We start from the raw sequence: 14,808 nt of genomic DNA, 5'->3' as shown, positions 1-14,808 counted from the left end.
CAATGTGCTCTACGTGGGGCTACCGTTGAGGGTGACCTGGAAACTACAACTAATCCATAATGCAGCAGCTAGACTAGTGACCGGGAGTGGCTGCCGAGATCACATAACACTGGTCTTGAAAGACCTACATTGGCTCCCAGTACATTTCTGAGCACAATTCAAAGGGTTCAGGCCCAGTATACCCACCCATTGTTCAGCCTGGACACTGTCCAGCACCAAGGGCCTTTTGGTGGTTCTCTCACTTTGAGAAGTGAAGCCACAGGGAACCAGGCAGAGGGCCTTCTCAGTAGTGGCGCCCACCCTGTGGAATGTCCTCCCATCAGATGTCAAGGAAATAAATAACTATCTGACTTTTAGACGACATCTGAAGGCAGCCCTGTTTAGAGAAGTTTTAAAAGACTGATGTTTTAATGTATTTTTAATGTTATACGGAAATCACAGGGTGAGCAAGCAATGTGTACCAGCCTGCACCAACAGAAGGATTCAAAAGGCATGGCATCAGACCAGGATAACTGGTCCATCTTTTCAGATATTAATGCTGTGCAATGCATCTTCAGGAAATGTCAGCTACTGAGCAAAGATCAGAGAGGAACAGCAAGGAAAGATACAGAGTTAGGAATCCAATCCCTACCAGGAGAGCTGTTTGAGCCAAGAGGGGTGTCAAGTGAGATTTTTGCTGAGCAGCCAAGCTGTTTTCAGTGGTATTTGCTTCGCGTGTCTGTGCAGAAAAAGAGAGAAGCAACGGATTAGTGGAAAAATGCAAAACATTGCGTGCATGCAGAAGTGGGTGGTCCTCCTGAGAAGTTGAGAAACAGTCGCCTCTGTGTTAGCCAACAAAGATTCCTGTTGGATGCCAAAGCCCCATGACCCAGTCACTCTCTATGTGATGAAATAAGCAGGCAAGACAGCAGAAGAAAGGGGGTTTTGGGGGTTGAAATAGGCCACAACTATTTGATACAGTTGTGAAAGGTTTGGCAAAGCTATTGGGTAAAGCCATTTAATTATTTCCAGCCCATCTGCTGGGAGTGTATCTAAGGGGAAACCACAAATGGGGGAGGCCTATGACCTACATCAAATAGGGGAACACCACTCCCCCCAAGGGATCCCCCTGGAGGAGTTATATGGCCCTGGCCTCTGTCTAGGCATCGGACAGAAGCAACTCCTCATGGATTCCTTTAATGAGATACCCAGAAGCAAGGAGGGGTAGGCAGAAGCTACGAACTCCTCCAGCATGGAATCATTATCATTATCATCAGTGGCATTTGGGATAATGTTGCAGTAGTGGAGTCAGCATGCACTTCTCTGCTGTGGCTGCTGGCTGGTTGTCTGCTAGCATAGATCCAGCCTGTGGTGGGGAATATTTGGTCCTCCAGCTGCTGAACTCCAATTCCCATCATCCCCAGCCAGCAGAGCCAGTGGCCAGGAATGATGGGATTTGTAGTCCAGCAACAACTGAGTAGTCACAAGTTGCACACTCCTGATAGAGATAGATGGCTTTCATTCACTCTGACTGCAATGTTTAAAAAATGAAAGAGGTGACACTTAAGTATAACGTTGTCCTCACTCCCGCTTGGACTATGACAACAGAGGCAAGAGCAAGGAAGAGATCTTTATTGACATAGAGGGTCTGGCTCAGCAATGGTGTTGAGTTAAAGCAGCCTTTACGCTCAGGCTAGGTGACAGGATAGGTGAGATTAGCCAGGTTAGAAGCTGTGATTTCAGCTTACAGAGCCCAAGATCAGGGCAAGGAGCTCACAACTGTGCAGAAGCAATGGAGTAATCCCAGTGGGTTGACACACCCACCTGCCAAGCTTTTGAAGAAAGGGCAAGGCGAGCCTACTCGTGCAACTCTTGTGCCTTGCAAGACAGATGAGTCATTGCATTGGTGCACTGATTGGTCCTGGGTGACTAGGCTGTGCCCCTCCTCTTCTGACTGTGGTTCTTCCAGCCCTAGTGAGATTGTGTGTCGACAGTGAGATCAGGAGGAAATTAAATGCATACTGTACTGATTGGCAATTGCATCCTTAACGCTGGCAGTTCACTAGTATTGGTTTCAAGGGGATCTGTTCTTCCTTTTCAGATGCTGTTCTGTGGCTTAATGTTATGTACTGAATTGAATAGGATCCAAAATGCAGCAGTCTGATTGGTCCTAGAACAATAGGATCCAGAATGCAGCAGTCTGACTGGTCCGCAGGAGCCACCCAATCCAACTCCAGGTGGAAGTGAATCCTCAACCTGATTTGCCTACAGGAGAATCCCAGAATTAGCCAATCACGTGGGGCCCATTGTGTAAATAATGTATATAAAGCAGACATTTCGGGGGAACTTCCATTCCTCACTACTATGAGCTGAATAAAGAGCATGAAATCCACACTAGACTCCGAGTATATTTCACTTAATGTGTCATGTTTAATGACATCACTAGGGTCCACCTCCGTGACATCTCCAGGGCCCGCCCTCCAGGTCTCAGCTTTGGGCTGTGAAATCTCAGAGTCTGGAACGTCCCTGGCTTGGCAACCCCACAGTGCAGGTCCCAGGTCATCCTCCTGTTCCCGCTCCTCATTCTTCTGAGCTTGCCACTCCATTCCTGAGCCTGGCGATGTCTCGGGACTCATGGCAAACGTTGTAGTGGTGGTGGGGGAATCTGCCCATTAGTGTTGATGGTAGTGGCCTGTTCCCCACTAACAGGGAAAATTTGGGGGTGGGGAACAAATATGCTGTGCAAAGACAAATGTGTCGTCCCTCCCCAGGTCTCTGCAATATGTAGACTCACCCCACTGATCACAATGGCAGACAGTTTGCTTGTTTGAAGTAAATACAATATCATTCGGAGGCAGGAGGTATTTCGAATATTTTTAATGAAACTGACAGCTTCTCTTCACTAACACTGAAAATCATCTTCATTCCTGGATTAAGCAATATTATATGATATACACAATTAGTTAACTGTACAAAACGTGGTCTGGGGCTACGGGGGGACCACCTTACGCCGTGGTTTGAAGAGCAGTTTGTGTCAACTGATTATTCCTTATTTATTTTCATTTCACAAAATGTATATCCTGCCGGAGCACATAGCAAATAGACAACCCTCAAAGCGGTGTAAAGAAAGAGAAAAGAATAAGAAGTGAGCCCCCTGTTAACAGCTATTTAAAACATTAAAAAATAATTGAATCAACGATAAGCTTGAAAGCTGATTAAAACACAACCCAACCTTCTACATGTCTATATAGGCTTGTCTAAATAAAAATGTTTTTAGTGGGCACCAAAAAAGAATACAAGGAAGGCACCTGCCTGGTGTCAATAGGTCGGGAGTTCCAAAGTGTGAGCGTTGCCATACTAAAATATTGATTCCTTATAGATGCAGAGGGAACATTATGTAGCCCTTGTAACAGTGCCAGTTCCACAGATCAAAGTGGTTGAGTTGGCATATATGGGGTAAAGCAACCCCACAAGTAAACATAGATTATTAGCTTGTTCATTCATAAAAGACAATTTTGAACTGAATACAGACACAGGCAGGCATAAAAGAAAGGCACTCAACAGTGCACTGGAAAGTTAATAAAGACTTTTAAAAGGCAGATATATAATGGATGGGTGTTTCAAATGTCACTACACTAAAGGCCCAGGGAAGAAACCTGGACCAGAGGTGTCAGATGGAGGAGAGGTACATCTGGGCTCTGGACGGGATATGGTCTAAACAGGTAATTCTACTTTAACATTGGCAAGAGCAAGGCAATTGACGCGGGCATTTCCCAAGCCATCAGGCAGGACACTGTTTCAGATCCTCAGTGCCCAAATCCATTTGCCTGTCCCTCTTCTGTTGTTTCTGTTCGGGATGCTTGCGTGTTGTAGAGCTGGAGCACAGATAATGCTTCTCGTTTAATGTGTTTGGGCTGCGGCAAAGCTCTTGCTAGTTGTACCTTTCAGGTCGGCTGATGCTGGCTCAGATGCAGTGCTCTGCAACCCTGTGCCCCATTGAAGGTGACCAAGTTGACTTTATGGAAGTCAGGTGACGCGAGGGCACACACGCATGCTATCTAGCCAGTGGCGTATCCTGTTATGGAGGACGATTGTCAAAGGGGGACTTCTCTTGCCTGTCTGCTGGGGTGGGGTGGGGAAGGTCTTTTAGAATCTGAAGGCTGCAGAGGGCATCATCAGGGCTTCTGTGGAGGAAGGTAGGCTGCTGTGGTAGAAACAATCACTACGATGATGATATATATGACAAAGCACCCCAGCCCAATCCCCAGAGCGATGTGACCGAAGAGGCGTGCCATGCGGGAATTTCTCTTGGCGGACGCGGCATTTCCAGCGAAGTTGGCTTCTCTTGTCTGCAGAGAAAGAGAGAGAAACGAGTGAGAAACCATGCAGCTGGAGAACAACTCCAGCATGCAGAAATGGCAAACTGAGAAACAGCTGCCTTGGTGTTAGCCAACGAAGAATCTTGTTGCTTGAGGCTATCAGTCACATACCAGTAACCTTGTGGTTTTAGATTGGAACCTAGCAGAGCAGAGCAAGACTGTAAACCAGGCATAGGCAAACCAGGCCCTCCGGATGTTTTGGGACTACAAGTCCCATCATCCCTAGCTAACAGGACCAGTGGTCAGGGATGATGGGAATTGTAGTCTCAAAACATCTGGAGGCCGAGTTTGCCTATGCCTGCTGTAAGCTCACATTGAGGCTCAAGACATCAGTTTGGATGGTCCTCTGAGTTTTCACCAGCACAGATCTGACCAGTGGTGAGGTTTCTCCATGAGCAATTTGCAAATCAGGCTCTCAGCGACCGCCAGCAGGCAGGCTGGGGCCTGCCCTTAAAGTATCTCATGATTAAAGACCCTCTCTCCTCCTCCCTTGTCACAGTTGGTGTAGGCCTGTTGAAACACCCACCCCACAAAAATCCTGGGAGCTGTAGTTTGTTAAGAGTGGCTGGGAACTGTAGCCCTGTTGGAGGGGAAAGCTACTGTTCCCAGGAGTCTTCATGGAGAAATGTGCTTTAAGTGGACTTTTTAAAATGTATGGTGCATATGCAGCTAGAGGTTCTATGGTAAGAGCAGGGGCATGTCTAGCCCAGTATCCTGTGCTCACAGTGTCTGACCAGATGCCTGTGGGAAGCCTGCAAACTGGACAAGAATGCAACAGCAGCTGTCTGTCTACCTGCAATTCTCAGCAACTGGTATTCAGAGGCATAATTCTTCTGACAGTCAAGGTAGAACATCAGCAATTGTGGCAAGTAATCGCTGACAGCCTTCTCTATGAATGTGTTTAACGTGCTTTAAAAGCCGCCCAATTGTTTTGTGAAAAGGGAATTGCATAACAAGGCAGATCAGGAGATTTTTCTGGATCATTGAGGGGCTAGTAAAACATGAACAGAATGCTAGGGCTAAAGAAGTTAATTTAATTAGTATTATTAATTAGAATGCTGCAAACGCATAAAGGCATGATGGTTAAGTTGCATTGGAGGAAATATTATTTAGAATTATGATTAATGATTTATATGGACTTTAAGCATGTTTTAATGCTTGAATGTCTATTGAGTCAACACACACACTATTAACCAACAGGAACTGTCCATTGTAATCCGTGGACTTGACTATCCTTGGACTTTACGACAATAAAAACATATAGAAGATTAATAGTAATATGATATGTTATTGCCATCAGGAACAGTGCTTTGCAATTTTTTTGATATGATGAGTATATTACAGTTTCATTATATATAATGTTATGTTACTTTACAGCCAGTTACATGTGTGTTGTGGTATTCTGAACATCTATTGGGTGCATGTACAGATATTTCTGTTGAGAAATACGGAGAGCTCACTTACAATGAGCAGTTGCACAACACATTGCTCAGAGGTGAGGTACAAAGAGGGGGAACGGACACTGAGCCATGTCCTGGACCACATCCTGTTCTAAAACGGGTCACATCAGTGGCTTTCTGCCGTTCTCTCTCTCTCTCTTTCTCTCCCTGCCTTTCGGTCATTTCATTTTGCATTGTTTTAAAAGGAAAAAGAGAAGAGGAGGAGGGAGGAGGGAGCAGCAGCAGCAACAGCAGCATGAAACTAGAAGGGTAGAAGGAGAGAATTAAGAAAGAAAGTGAATGTGGGTTAGAGAAAGGTAAATAAAATATACCCTAGAGAAAGATCAGATGAAGGTAGCCTATTCTTTGGTGGAGAGGAGGTTATGAGCCTCTGCTCCCCACTCCTTGGTGTTGGGGTATCCCGATAAAGAGATCCACAAGGAGGCGCTTCTGTCCATACATCCAGGCTAAGAGCCACAGCACTCCCCAATGCCGCAAGTCTGTGCAGGTTGCATTTATTTAATGTATGTCATGGGTCCACCCCAAATCAGGCTTGATCCCCAGAATCCCTCCAGCAGGCTGACTGGAGGAGATGGCGGCTGCTCAATGCCAAGCCAAAACTCAGTTACACTTGTAACCAACAAAGTTGTGGCCTAATTGAACCTCACTGAATGTTTCCTGTAGTCCTTGTTTTACTGATATGGCCCGATGGGGAGGGGTTCACGGTCCCTGGGCACACAGTTATGGAGAACTCGCTTACAATGAGCATTTGCATAACTCCTTCCTCGGGGGCGATGTACAAAGAAGGGAAATGCGCCCATTGACATGAGCCGTATCCTGGATCACATCCTCATTTAAGCTGGGTCACACCAGTGGCTTTCTGCCATACTCTCTCTCTCTCTCTGGTAATTTCGTGCACATTGTTTTAAAAAATAGGAGGAGGAGGAGGAGGGGAGAGGAGAGGAGGAGGAGTGGGGAACTAGAAGGAAAAGGAGGAGGAGGAGAGAATAAGGAAGAAAGAGAAAGGAAAATCAAACATGCCCCAAGAGAAAGATAAGATGGCTAGCTCAGTCTGCTAGAGCATAGTGCTGATAACGCCAAGGTTGCAGGTTCGACCCTCCAATGGGAGAGCTGCATATCTCTGTATTGCAGGGGGTTGGACTAGATGCTCCTCAGGGTCCCTTCTGACTCTACAGTTCTACGATTCTGTGAATGCATGCAGTAAAAGAGGAAGGAAGGAAGACAAAGGTGGATCCCAGTTCTTGAAACACAGAGCACTGATGTTGGATCCAGCATGAAAATGTAAAGGGACCCCAGACCTTTAGGCCCAGTCGTGGCCGACTCTGGGGTTGTGGCGCTCATCTCGCTTTACTGGCCGAGGGAGCCAGCATACAGCTTCCGGGTCATGTGGTCAGCATGACTAAGCCGCTTCTAGCGAACCAGAGCAGCGCATGGAAACGCTGTTTACCTTCCCACCGGAGCAGTACCTATTTATCTGCTTACACTTTGACATGCTTTCGAACTGCTAGGTTGGCAGGAGCAGGGGGATCCAGCATTAGCTGTGCCATAGAGGTGGCATTGGGGTATTGGGGTGGCATAGAGAGCTCTTTGCCCTGCAGCTGATCATCTGCAGCATCATGCCCAGTGAAGAATTGGCCCTTGATCTAAGGATATGAGGAACAATCTCTTAGCTGTGTGGCAAGATGTTCCAGGTGACCATCTCACCAAGTTGCAAACAGATCCATGGTAAGTTAGCCCTTGCCAAAGAGTCGGTTTTCCATCCACAATCTTTGTTGCATTAAAATAAAAAAGTTTGATACCACATCACACCCTTAACCATGCCTAGAGTCTGAAGCTAAGTGGTGGCATGTTATTTTTGTTTCTGGTGCACCAGAACAGATGCTGCAACAATTTGTTCCCTTTAAGGTGCTATGAGGCTCTCCCTTGCTCACACCGCAACAGACTAGCATAGCTGGCCTCCTCCAGATGTTGCAGTGTAACATGCAGCTAAGTAAACATGTAGTTTAGCAATGTGTGTCTGTTTCTCCTTTATTTACCTAATTCCTTGTAACTGTGTAGGAGGGCTGTGGGGTGGGCCCCTCTGTCAGTTTTGGTTTCTCTCCGTTTTTCATTTTCCCAATCTTAAGTTCGCTCCTACACTTTTCTGCACTACACTGTCATTTTCTTTTAAAGACCCTATAAAGACCTATCAGCTCATTTGCCCAGATACACATGTTTGCAAAGCAATTTTCCCTAATACGATGCAATCCTTTCTTAGGTTTGCTTTTACCCGTATATGCATTTTACGCATGCTTTGCCCTACTGTATGCATTTTGGTACACACACACTCAGCTGGAGAACTGCGTTGCAAAATTCAGAAAAGTGTGAATTTTGGGAGGAGGGCTGTTTTTTGGTTTGTGTATCGTTTCAGAAAGAGCAAATTAGGTGGGTTTATCTTCAGTTCAAACTGCATCAAATTTCTCTCCTCACTCCCCTCCCACTCCCAACGTGCCAGTGCTTGAACTTTAAAGGGAAATATTTTCAATGAAATACAGAAGCCCCACTCCCAATTATAGCCAAATTATAGCTTGTGATGCCACCTTCCAAAAACAACACTTTAGCCAATGCTACTCCTACTCAGAGCAGACCCACTGAATTCAATGCCCATTACAAATTTGGACCCGTTACCTGCTATGGGTCTTCTCTGAGTAGAACTAGGTTGGGTGCAATCCCTTGTTACTAAGGGGGGGGCATGCCTTTTTGCCTCCTTTGTTTTCTAGCAAAGCCTCACCCCCCACCCCCATTTGTTTGCCTCTCCCTTTCACACACACTTACCTGTATAGAGTAGACCAAGGCGGCAATACCAAGGGGTAAGCAGCAGCAGAGCATGGTGAAGATGGAGTAGATCAGGTAATCGGGTTCCTTGGTGGGCTGTACAGGTGTGACGTAGACCGCCTGTGGAGGTTGAAGGACTGGGCCTAGGTGAGATCCCGCACCAGGTGGGCCATAGTAAGGCATTCCCCCATAGCCTGCTTGGGGTGCTGGCATTGCCCCATAGTCTGCTTGGGGTGCTGGCCCAGGAGGCTGTTTCAGTGGGTCAGGCTCTGCATAGGCCTCTTTTTCAGAGTAGGCAGGGGGGTTCTGAGCGGCAAGTGCCTTCTCACCCAGCTGTTCATAGTTTGGTTTGCTCATGGTGGTGCTTCCTTCTTCCTTCGTCTTCTCAGTTCTGCAACCTCTGCTCAGTTCTTGGCATTCCTCCTCCTGCCCTGGTTAGCTGCTGGGTGTCCTGCTCTCTCTCTCTCTTTCTCTGTTCTCCTACCCTTTCCTCCCCTTCTGCCTTCCCTCTGCCTTTAGCGCCCTCTTCCTGTGGTCTGGGTCTTCTTTAAGGTGTGTGTATTGCCTCTGCAATGCTGGCCAGGCTCTGGGTCCTTCCTTCGGAGACTCCTAGACTCCTAAGCAGCTTCTTAGACAGGACAGATTTGCTGTGTCTAGCTTTCCAGAAGAAGAGCGTGTGGAATGAGGGGCAAGCAATGAGCAAGAGACAGTTTTGTCCTGGGTATTGCAACATAGGTCCAGGAAGCGGAGGATATTTCCTAGCCATGTAGTGCTGTAGTGTTTCTTTCGTCATCCTTGCTGTGGAAATGGACACACACGGCAGAGAGATTTTGCAATTCTCAAGTATCTGAGATGTCATCGGGTCTGCACAGGTTCATAAATTTGGGGAGACTAGTAGTTTCTCCCAGGCCAGATATACTGCTCCCACGTAGGAGAATCTGAGATGTTTCCTAATAAGGCATCCCTCTCTCTTTCATTACAAACTTTTAGGAAGAATTCAAAAATATTGCTGCTCCCTTAGGCATTTGTTGGCTGAAAATTTTTCTTGGCAGCCCTGAAATTATTTGCTGTGGGAGTAGAGGCTTCTTTTTTTAGAAGGTTTTTAACTGTTTTAAACTGGAGGGTTGTTTTAAACTTTTTTTGTAAGACTAAATCGCTTTATTATTGATGTGGTTACTAATCTTCCGGAGGAAGGATGGGATGTAAGTTTAATGAAATGAATGAATGAATGTAGTCTAGTCTATGTCAAATCCTAAATTTGGGTAGAAAGATACTGATCCTTTCATGCCACAAAAGACAGCTGCTGAATGCCATGGGATGGAAAACATACAGATACCATATATTATTTATCATCATCTATCTATCTATCATCTATCTATCTATCTATCTATCTATCTATCTATCTATCTATCTATCTATCTATCATCTATCTATCTATCTATCTATCTATCTATCTATCTATCGTCTGTCTGTCATCCATCTATCTATCTATATCATCTATCTATCATCTTTGCAGGTAGCTATGATGTATGTATGTATGTATGTATGTATGTATGTATGTATGTATGTATCTAGACACTGGCCGTATTTGAACACCACAGCAATATGCAGATAACGGTTTTCTACAAATGCTCTTATGACTCTCCTTTTGCTGTATTTCTCCTTTTGTGCAAACGGCAGCTAGAAACAGTGATTCCTGGCATTACATTCCACCACGGGGGGGGGGGGGATTGTGGCTCATTTCACTCCAAACAAACCACAATCTGAAATCATTGGCTTTAGCAATCATGGTTTGTTTGAGTGCCACAAACCCCCACCCTCGGTTTGGATGTGGTGCTAATCCAGGGGTCATGGTTTTATTGCTCCCACATCAATAATAAACCATTAGCCTTTGTCATAATTTATCACCCACCCTTCCTCCTAAAAGCAGCACAGGGCAGCAAACACCCCCCAAGTCAAAACATATACTGTTTTAGCCCGAATATAAGCCACACCTGAATATAAGCCGTACTTTTAAAATTAGAGGGGGAAAGTGGGGGGGGGACCCCAAAACCCAAATATAAGCCATTCCATTCCTCGCTGCTCCAGGCTGCATACTAGGGGGGCCGGGGGGAGCCACGCTGCATTGCCGACGGCCTTTCCCCTTCCTTGCTCTCTCCCTTCCTGGCCTTGGGGGAGAGGATGGGGGAGTATGCACAGGGCGGCCACCGCTTTTCCAAGCTCCTGGTGCTGTTTGCCCCACGCTCCTGGCTGCATACTGTAAGGTCGTGAATATAAGCTGCACTTTAACTTTTCACGGATGGAATTTGGGGAAAAAGTGAGGCTTATTTCCAGGCCAATGCAGTATTTGCCAAGTGCCCCATTTTCAGTGGGATGGACCTCCTTTCCTTGAGGGTGCCCTGCCTTTGTCCCACAATGCTCTGGTTTTGTCATGGTGTGGAGAAGGGAGGGATGGGCGGCAGTGAGGGGTAGTGGGCGATGTGGTGCTCCGGTGTGAATCAGCTGGGTCGTGCCACAACACTGGAATGTTTTTTGGTCTTGCGAGATCAAAGAATGCGTGTTTTGTTTCTGTGCTCTCACGCATGCAAGAAAGCTTGGAACAAAAAAATGGAGCTTTCTAATTTTTGCGGGTAAAATGTTGGACGGTATGAAAACATTCTAAAAACCACGACAGTTATAAAAAATAGTTCTAAAAGCAGTGAAAAATATTATCTCATCCAGTGATCTCATGGTTGTCAAGGACATTGTCTTTCAGCCACCAAACGCCTGTGTCAAATTCCTCCTGAAAAGTCAACAATGACTTTAAAAAGGTGGTTACACTGAGCCAATCTTTCTGCTGTAAGAAAGGGGAGCACAAATGTAAATTTGTCCTTCCCCATGGATTTCATAGAATCATAGAATCATAGAGTTGGAAGAGACCACAAGGGCCATCGAGTCCAACCCCCTGCCAAGCAGGAAACACCATCAGAGCACTCCTGACATATGGTTGTCAAGCCTCTGCTTAAAGACCTCCAAAGGAGGAGACTCCACCACACTCCTTGGCAGCAAATTCCACTGTCGAACAGCTCTTACTGTCAGGAAGTTCTTCCTAATGTTTAGGTGGAATCTTCTTTCTTGTAGTTTGGGTCCATTGCTCCGTGTCCGCTTCTCTGGAGCAGCAGAAAACAACCTTTCTCCCTCCTCTATGTGACACCCTTTTATATATTTGAACATGGCTATCATATCACCCCTTAACCTCCTCTTCTCCAGGCTAAACATGCCCAGCTCCCTTAGCCGTTCCTCATAAGGCATCGTTTCCAGGCCTTTGACCATTTTGGTTGCCCTCCTCTGGACACGTTCCAGTTTGTCAGTGTCCTTCTTGAATTGTGGTGCCCAGAACTGGACACAGTACTCCAGGTGAGGTCTGACCAGAGCAGAATACAGTGGCACTATTACTTCCCTTGATCTAGATGCTATACTCCTATTGATGCAGCCCAGAATTGCATTGGCTTTTTTAGCTGCCGCGTCACACTGTTGGCTCATGTCAAGTTTGTGGTCAACCAAGACTCCTAGATCCTTTTCACATGTACTGCTCTCAAGCCAGGTGTCACCCATCTTGTATTTGTGCCTCTCATTTTTTTTGCCCAAGTGCAATACTTTACATTTCTCCCTGTTAAAATTCATCTTGTTTGTTTTTGCCCAGTTCTCTAATCTGTCAAGGTCGTTTTGAAGTGTGATCCTGTCCTCTGGGGTGTTAGCCACCCCTCCCAGTTTGGTGTCATCTGCAAATTTGATCAGGATGCCCTTGAATCCATCATCCAAGTCGTTGATAAAGATGTTGAATAAGACCGGGCCCAAGACAGAACCCTGTGGCACCCCACTAGTCACTCTTCTCCAGGATGAAGAGGAACCATTGATGAGCACCCTTTGGGTTCGGTCAGTCAGCCAGTTACAAATCCACTGAGTGGTAGCATAGTCAAGACCGCATTTTACCAGCTTCTTTACAAGAATATCATGGGGCACCTTGTCAAATGCCTTGCTGAAATCAAGGTAGGCTACATCCACTGCGTTCCCTTCATCTACCAGGCTTGTAATTCTGTCAAAAAACGAGATCAGGTTAGTCTGATATGACATATTTTTCAGAAATCCATGCTGACTATTGGTGATCACAGCATTCCTTTCTAGGTGCTCACAGACTGTTTGCTTAATGATCTGCTCCAGAATCTTCCCTGGTATTGATGTCAGACTGACTGGGCGGTAATTATTTGGGTCCTCTCTTTTCCCCTTTTTGAAAATAGGGACAACATTTGCCCTCCTCCAGTCTGCCGGGACTTCGCCTGTTCTCCAGGAATTCTCAAAGATGACTGCCAGTGGTTCTGAGATCACATCTGCCAGTTCTTTTAATACTCTTGGATGCAGTTCATCTGGCCCTGGAGACTTGAATACATCTAAACTAGCCAAGTATTCTTGTACTATCTCCTTAGTTATTCTGGGCTGTGTTTCCTCTGCTGAATCATTTGCTCCAAATTCTTCAGGTCGGGCATTGTTTTCTTTATTGGAGAAGACTGAGGCAAAGAAGGCATTGAGGAGTTCAGCCCTTTCTGTGTCCCCTGTTTGCATTTCACCATCTTCTCCTCTGAGTGACCCCACTGTTTCTTTGTTCTTCCTTTTGCTACGAACATACCCATAAAAGCCTTTTTTGTTGCTTTTAACCTCTCTAGCAAGCCTGAGTTCATTCTGTGCTTCAGCTTTTCTGACTTTGTGTCTACACGTGCTGGCTATTTGTTTGAATTCCTCTTTGGTGGTTTCCCCCCTTTTCCATTTTTTTGTACACATCCTTTTTAAATCTTAACTCAGTTAAAAGTTCTTTAGATAGCCACCCTGGCTTCTTTAGGCACCTTCCATGTTTCCGTCTCATTGGTATTGCCTGACGTTGTGCTTTTACTATCTCCCTCTTAACAAACTCCCAGCCATCATGAACTCCCTTTCCTTTTAGTATTACTGTCCATCGGATCTCACCCAGCACTTCCCTAAGTTTTATGAAGTCGGCTTTCTTAAAGTCAAGAAATTGAGTCCTAGTATGCTTGGCTGCTCCTTTCCGCTGTATAGTAAACTTCAGAAGAGCATGATCACTCGCGCCTAATGATCCTTCCACTTCTACCCCACTAACCAGGTCATCAACATTGGTTAGGACCAGATCTAAAATGGCTGTTCCTCTTGTTGCTTCTCCCACTTTCTGGACAATGAAGTTGTCTGCAAGGCCAGTGAGGAATCTGTTTGACCTTATGCTCTTGGCTGAGTTTGACATCCAACAAATATCCGGGTAATTGAAGTCCCCCATTACTACTATCTCCCTTCCTTTTGCATGCTTGGCCATCTGTTCCAGGAAGGCATCATCTATGTCCTCCGTTTGGCTTGGGGATCTATAGTAAACTCCCACAATGAGGTCTCTGTTATTCTTCTCTCCCTTAATTTTGACCCAAATGCTCTCACTTTGGCTTTGAGGTTCTAAATCTTGGATCTCTTCACAGGTATACACATCCCTGACATATAACGCCCCTCCTCCTACTTTCTTGTCTGGTCTGTTTCTTTGAAATAGATTGTATCCCCTCATTTTTACATTCCAATCATGGGACTTATCCCACCAGGTTTCAGTGATGCCTATTATGTCATATTTAGTTTGCTGTACCAAGAGCTCAAGCTCATCTTGTTTATTTCCCATGCTTTGCGCATTAGTGTACAGACATTGAAGTCCATTAATCATTCCCCCATGTCTCTTATTTAAGGATTTTTTCCTCCCACCACTAGGTCTGCGTGCTGTTTGCTCCATTTGGTCTATGACATTTGGATGATCATCTTCATCAATTGATAGACTCCTACCTTCAGGAGCACTGTTTCCCTCCCCCACATTAGTCAGTTTAAAGCCCTCCTGATGAGGTTTCTGAGATTTTTGGCAAAAACATTTCTCCCAACCGTTGTGAGGTGCAGCCCATCACTTGCCAGAAGTCCATCTTCAAGAAACTGCAGTCCATGATCTAAGAATCCAAACCGTTCCTGTTTACACCATTTGCGAAGCCAGCTGTTCACTTCCACAATTTTTCCCTCTCTCCCTGGGCCACGTCGTTCAACTGGGAGGACAGATGAGATGACAATTTGTGCATTTAGTTGCTTCAATTTCCTGCCGAGAGCCTCGTAGT

The 14,808-nt window shown here is 45.7% G+C and overlaps 1 protein-coding gene across 1 annotated transcript; it reads right to left on the bottom strand.

Moving 5' to 3' along the window:
* Positions 1–2,840: 2,840 nt before the first annotated feature.
* Positions 2,841–9,469, bottom strand: LOC308592278 (proline-rich transmembrane protein 1-like). The gene is made up of 2 exons (XM_081203630.1): positions 8,633–9,469; positions 2,841–4,328 (listed from the first exon to the last, which is right to left on the bottom strand). Exons 1-2 carry the CDS (start codon positions 8,987–8,989, stop codon positions 4,155–4,157), a joined length of 531 nt encoding a protein of 176 aa, XP_081059756.1. The 5' UTR covers positions 8,990–9,469; the 3' UTR covers positions 2,841–4,154.
* Between the last annotated feature and the right edge of the window lie 5,339 nt (positions 9,470–14,808).

The sequence above is a fragment of the Podarcis bocagei genome, assembly GCF_964188305.1.
Source record: "Podarcis bocagei genome assembly, chromosome: 7".
Classification (NCBI taxonomy): domain Eukaryota; kingdom Metazoa; phylum Chordata; class Lepidosauria; order Squamata; family Lacertidae; genus Podarcis; species Podarcis bocagei.
This window is presented reverse-complemented; position numbering and strand designations above follow the sequence as displayed.

Excerpts from the sequence above, each read along its gene's own strand:
- LOC308592278 (XM_081203630.1), bottom strand. The coding sequence starts at position 8,989 with ATGAGCAAACCAAACTATGAACAGCTGGGTGAGAAGGCACTTGCCGCT. Across the intron at positions 4,329-8,632 it reads CCTTGGTCTACTCTATACAG|ACAAGAGAAGCCAACTTCGC; the intron begins GTAAGTGTGTGT and ends CTTTCTCTGCAG.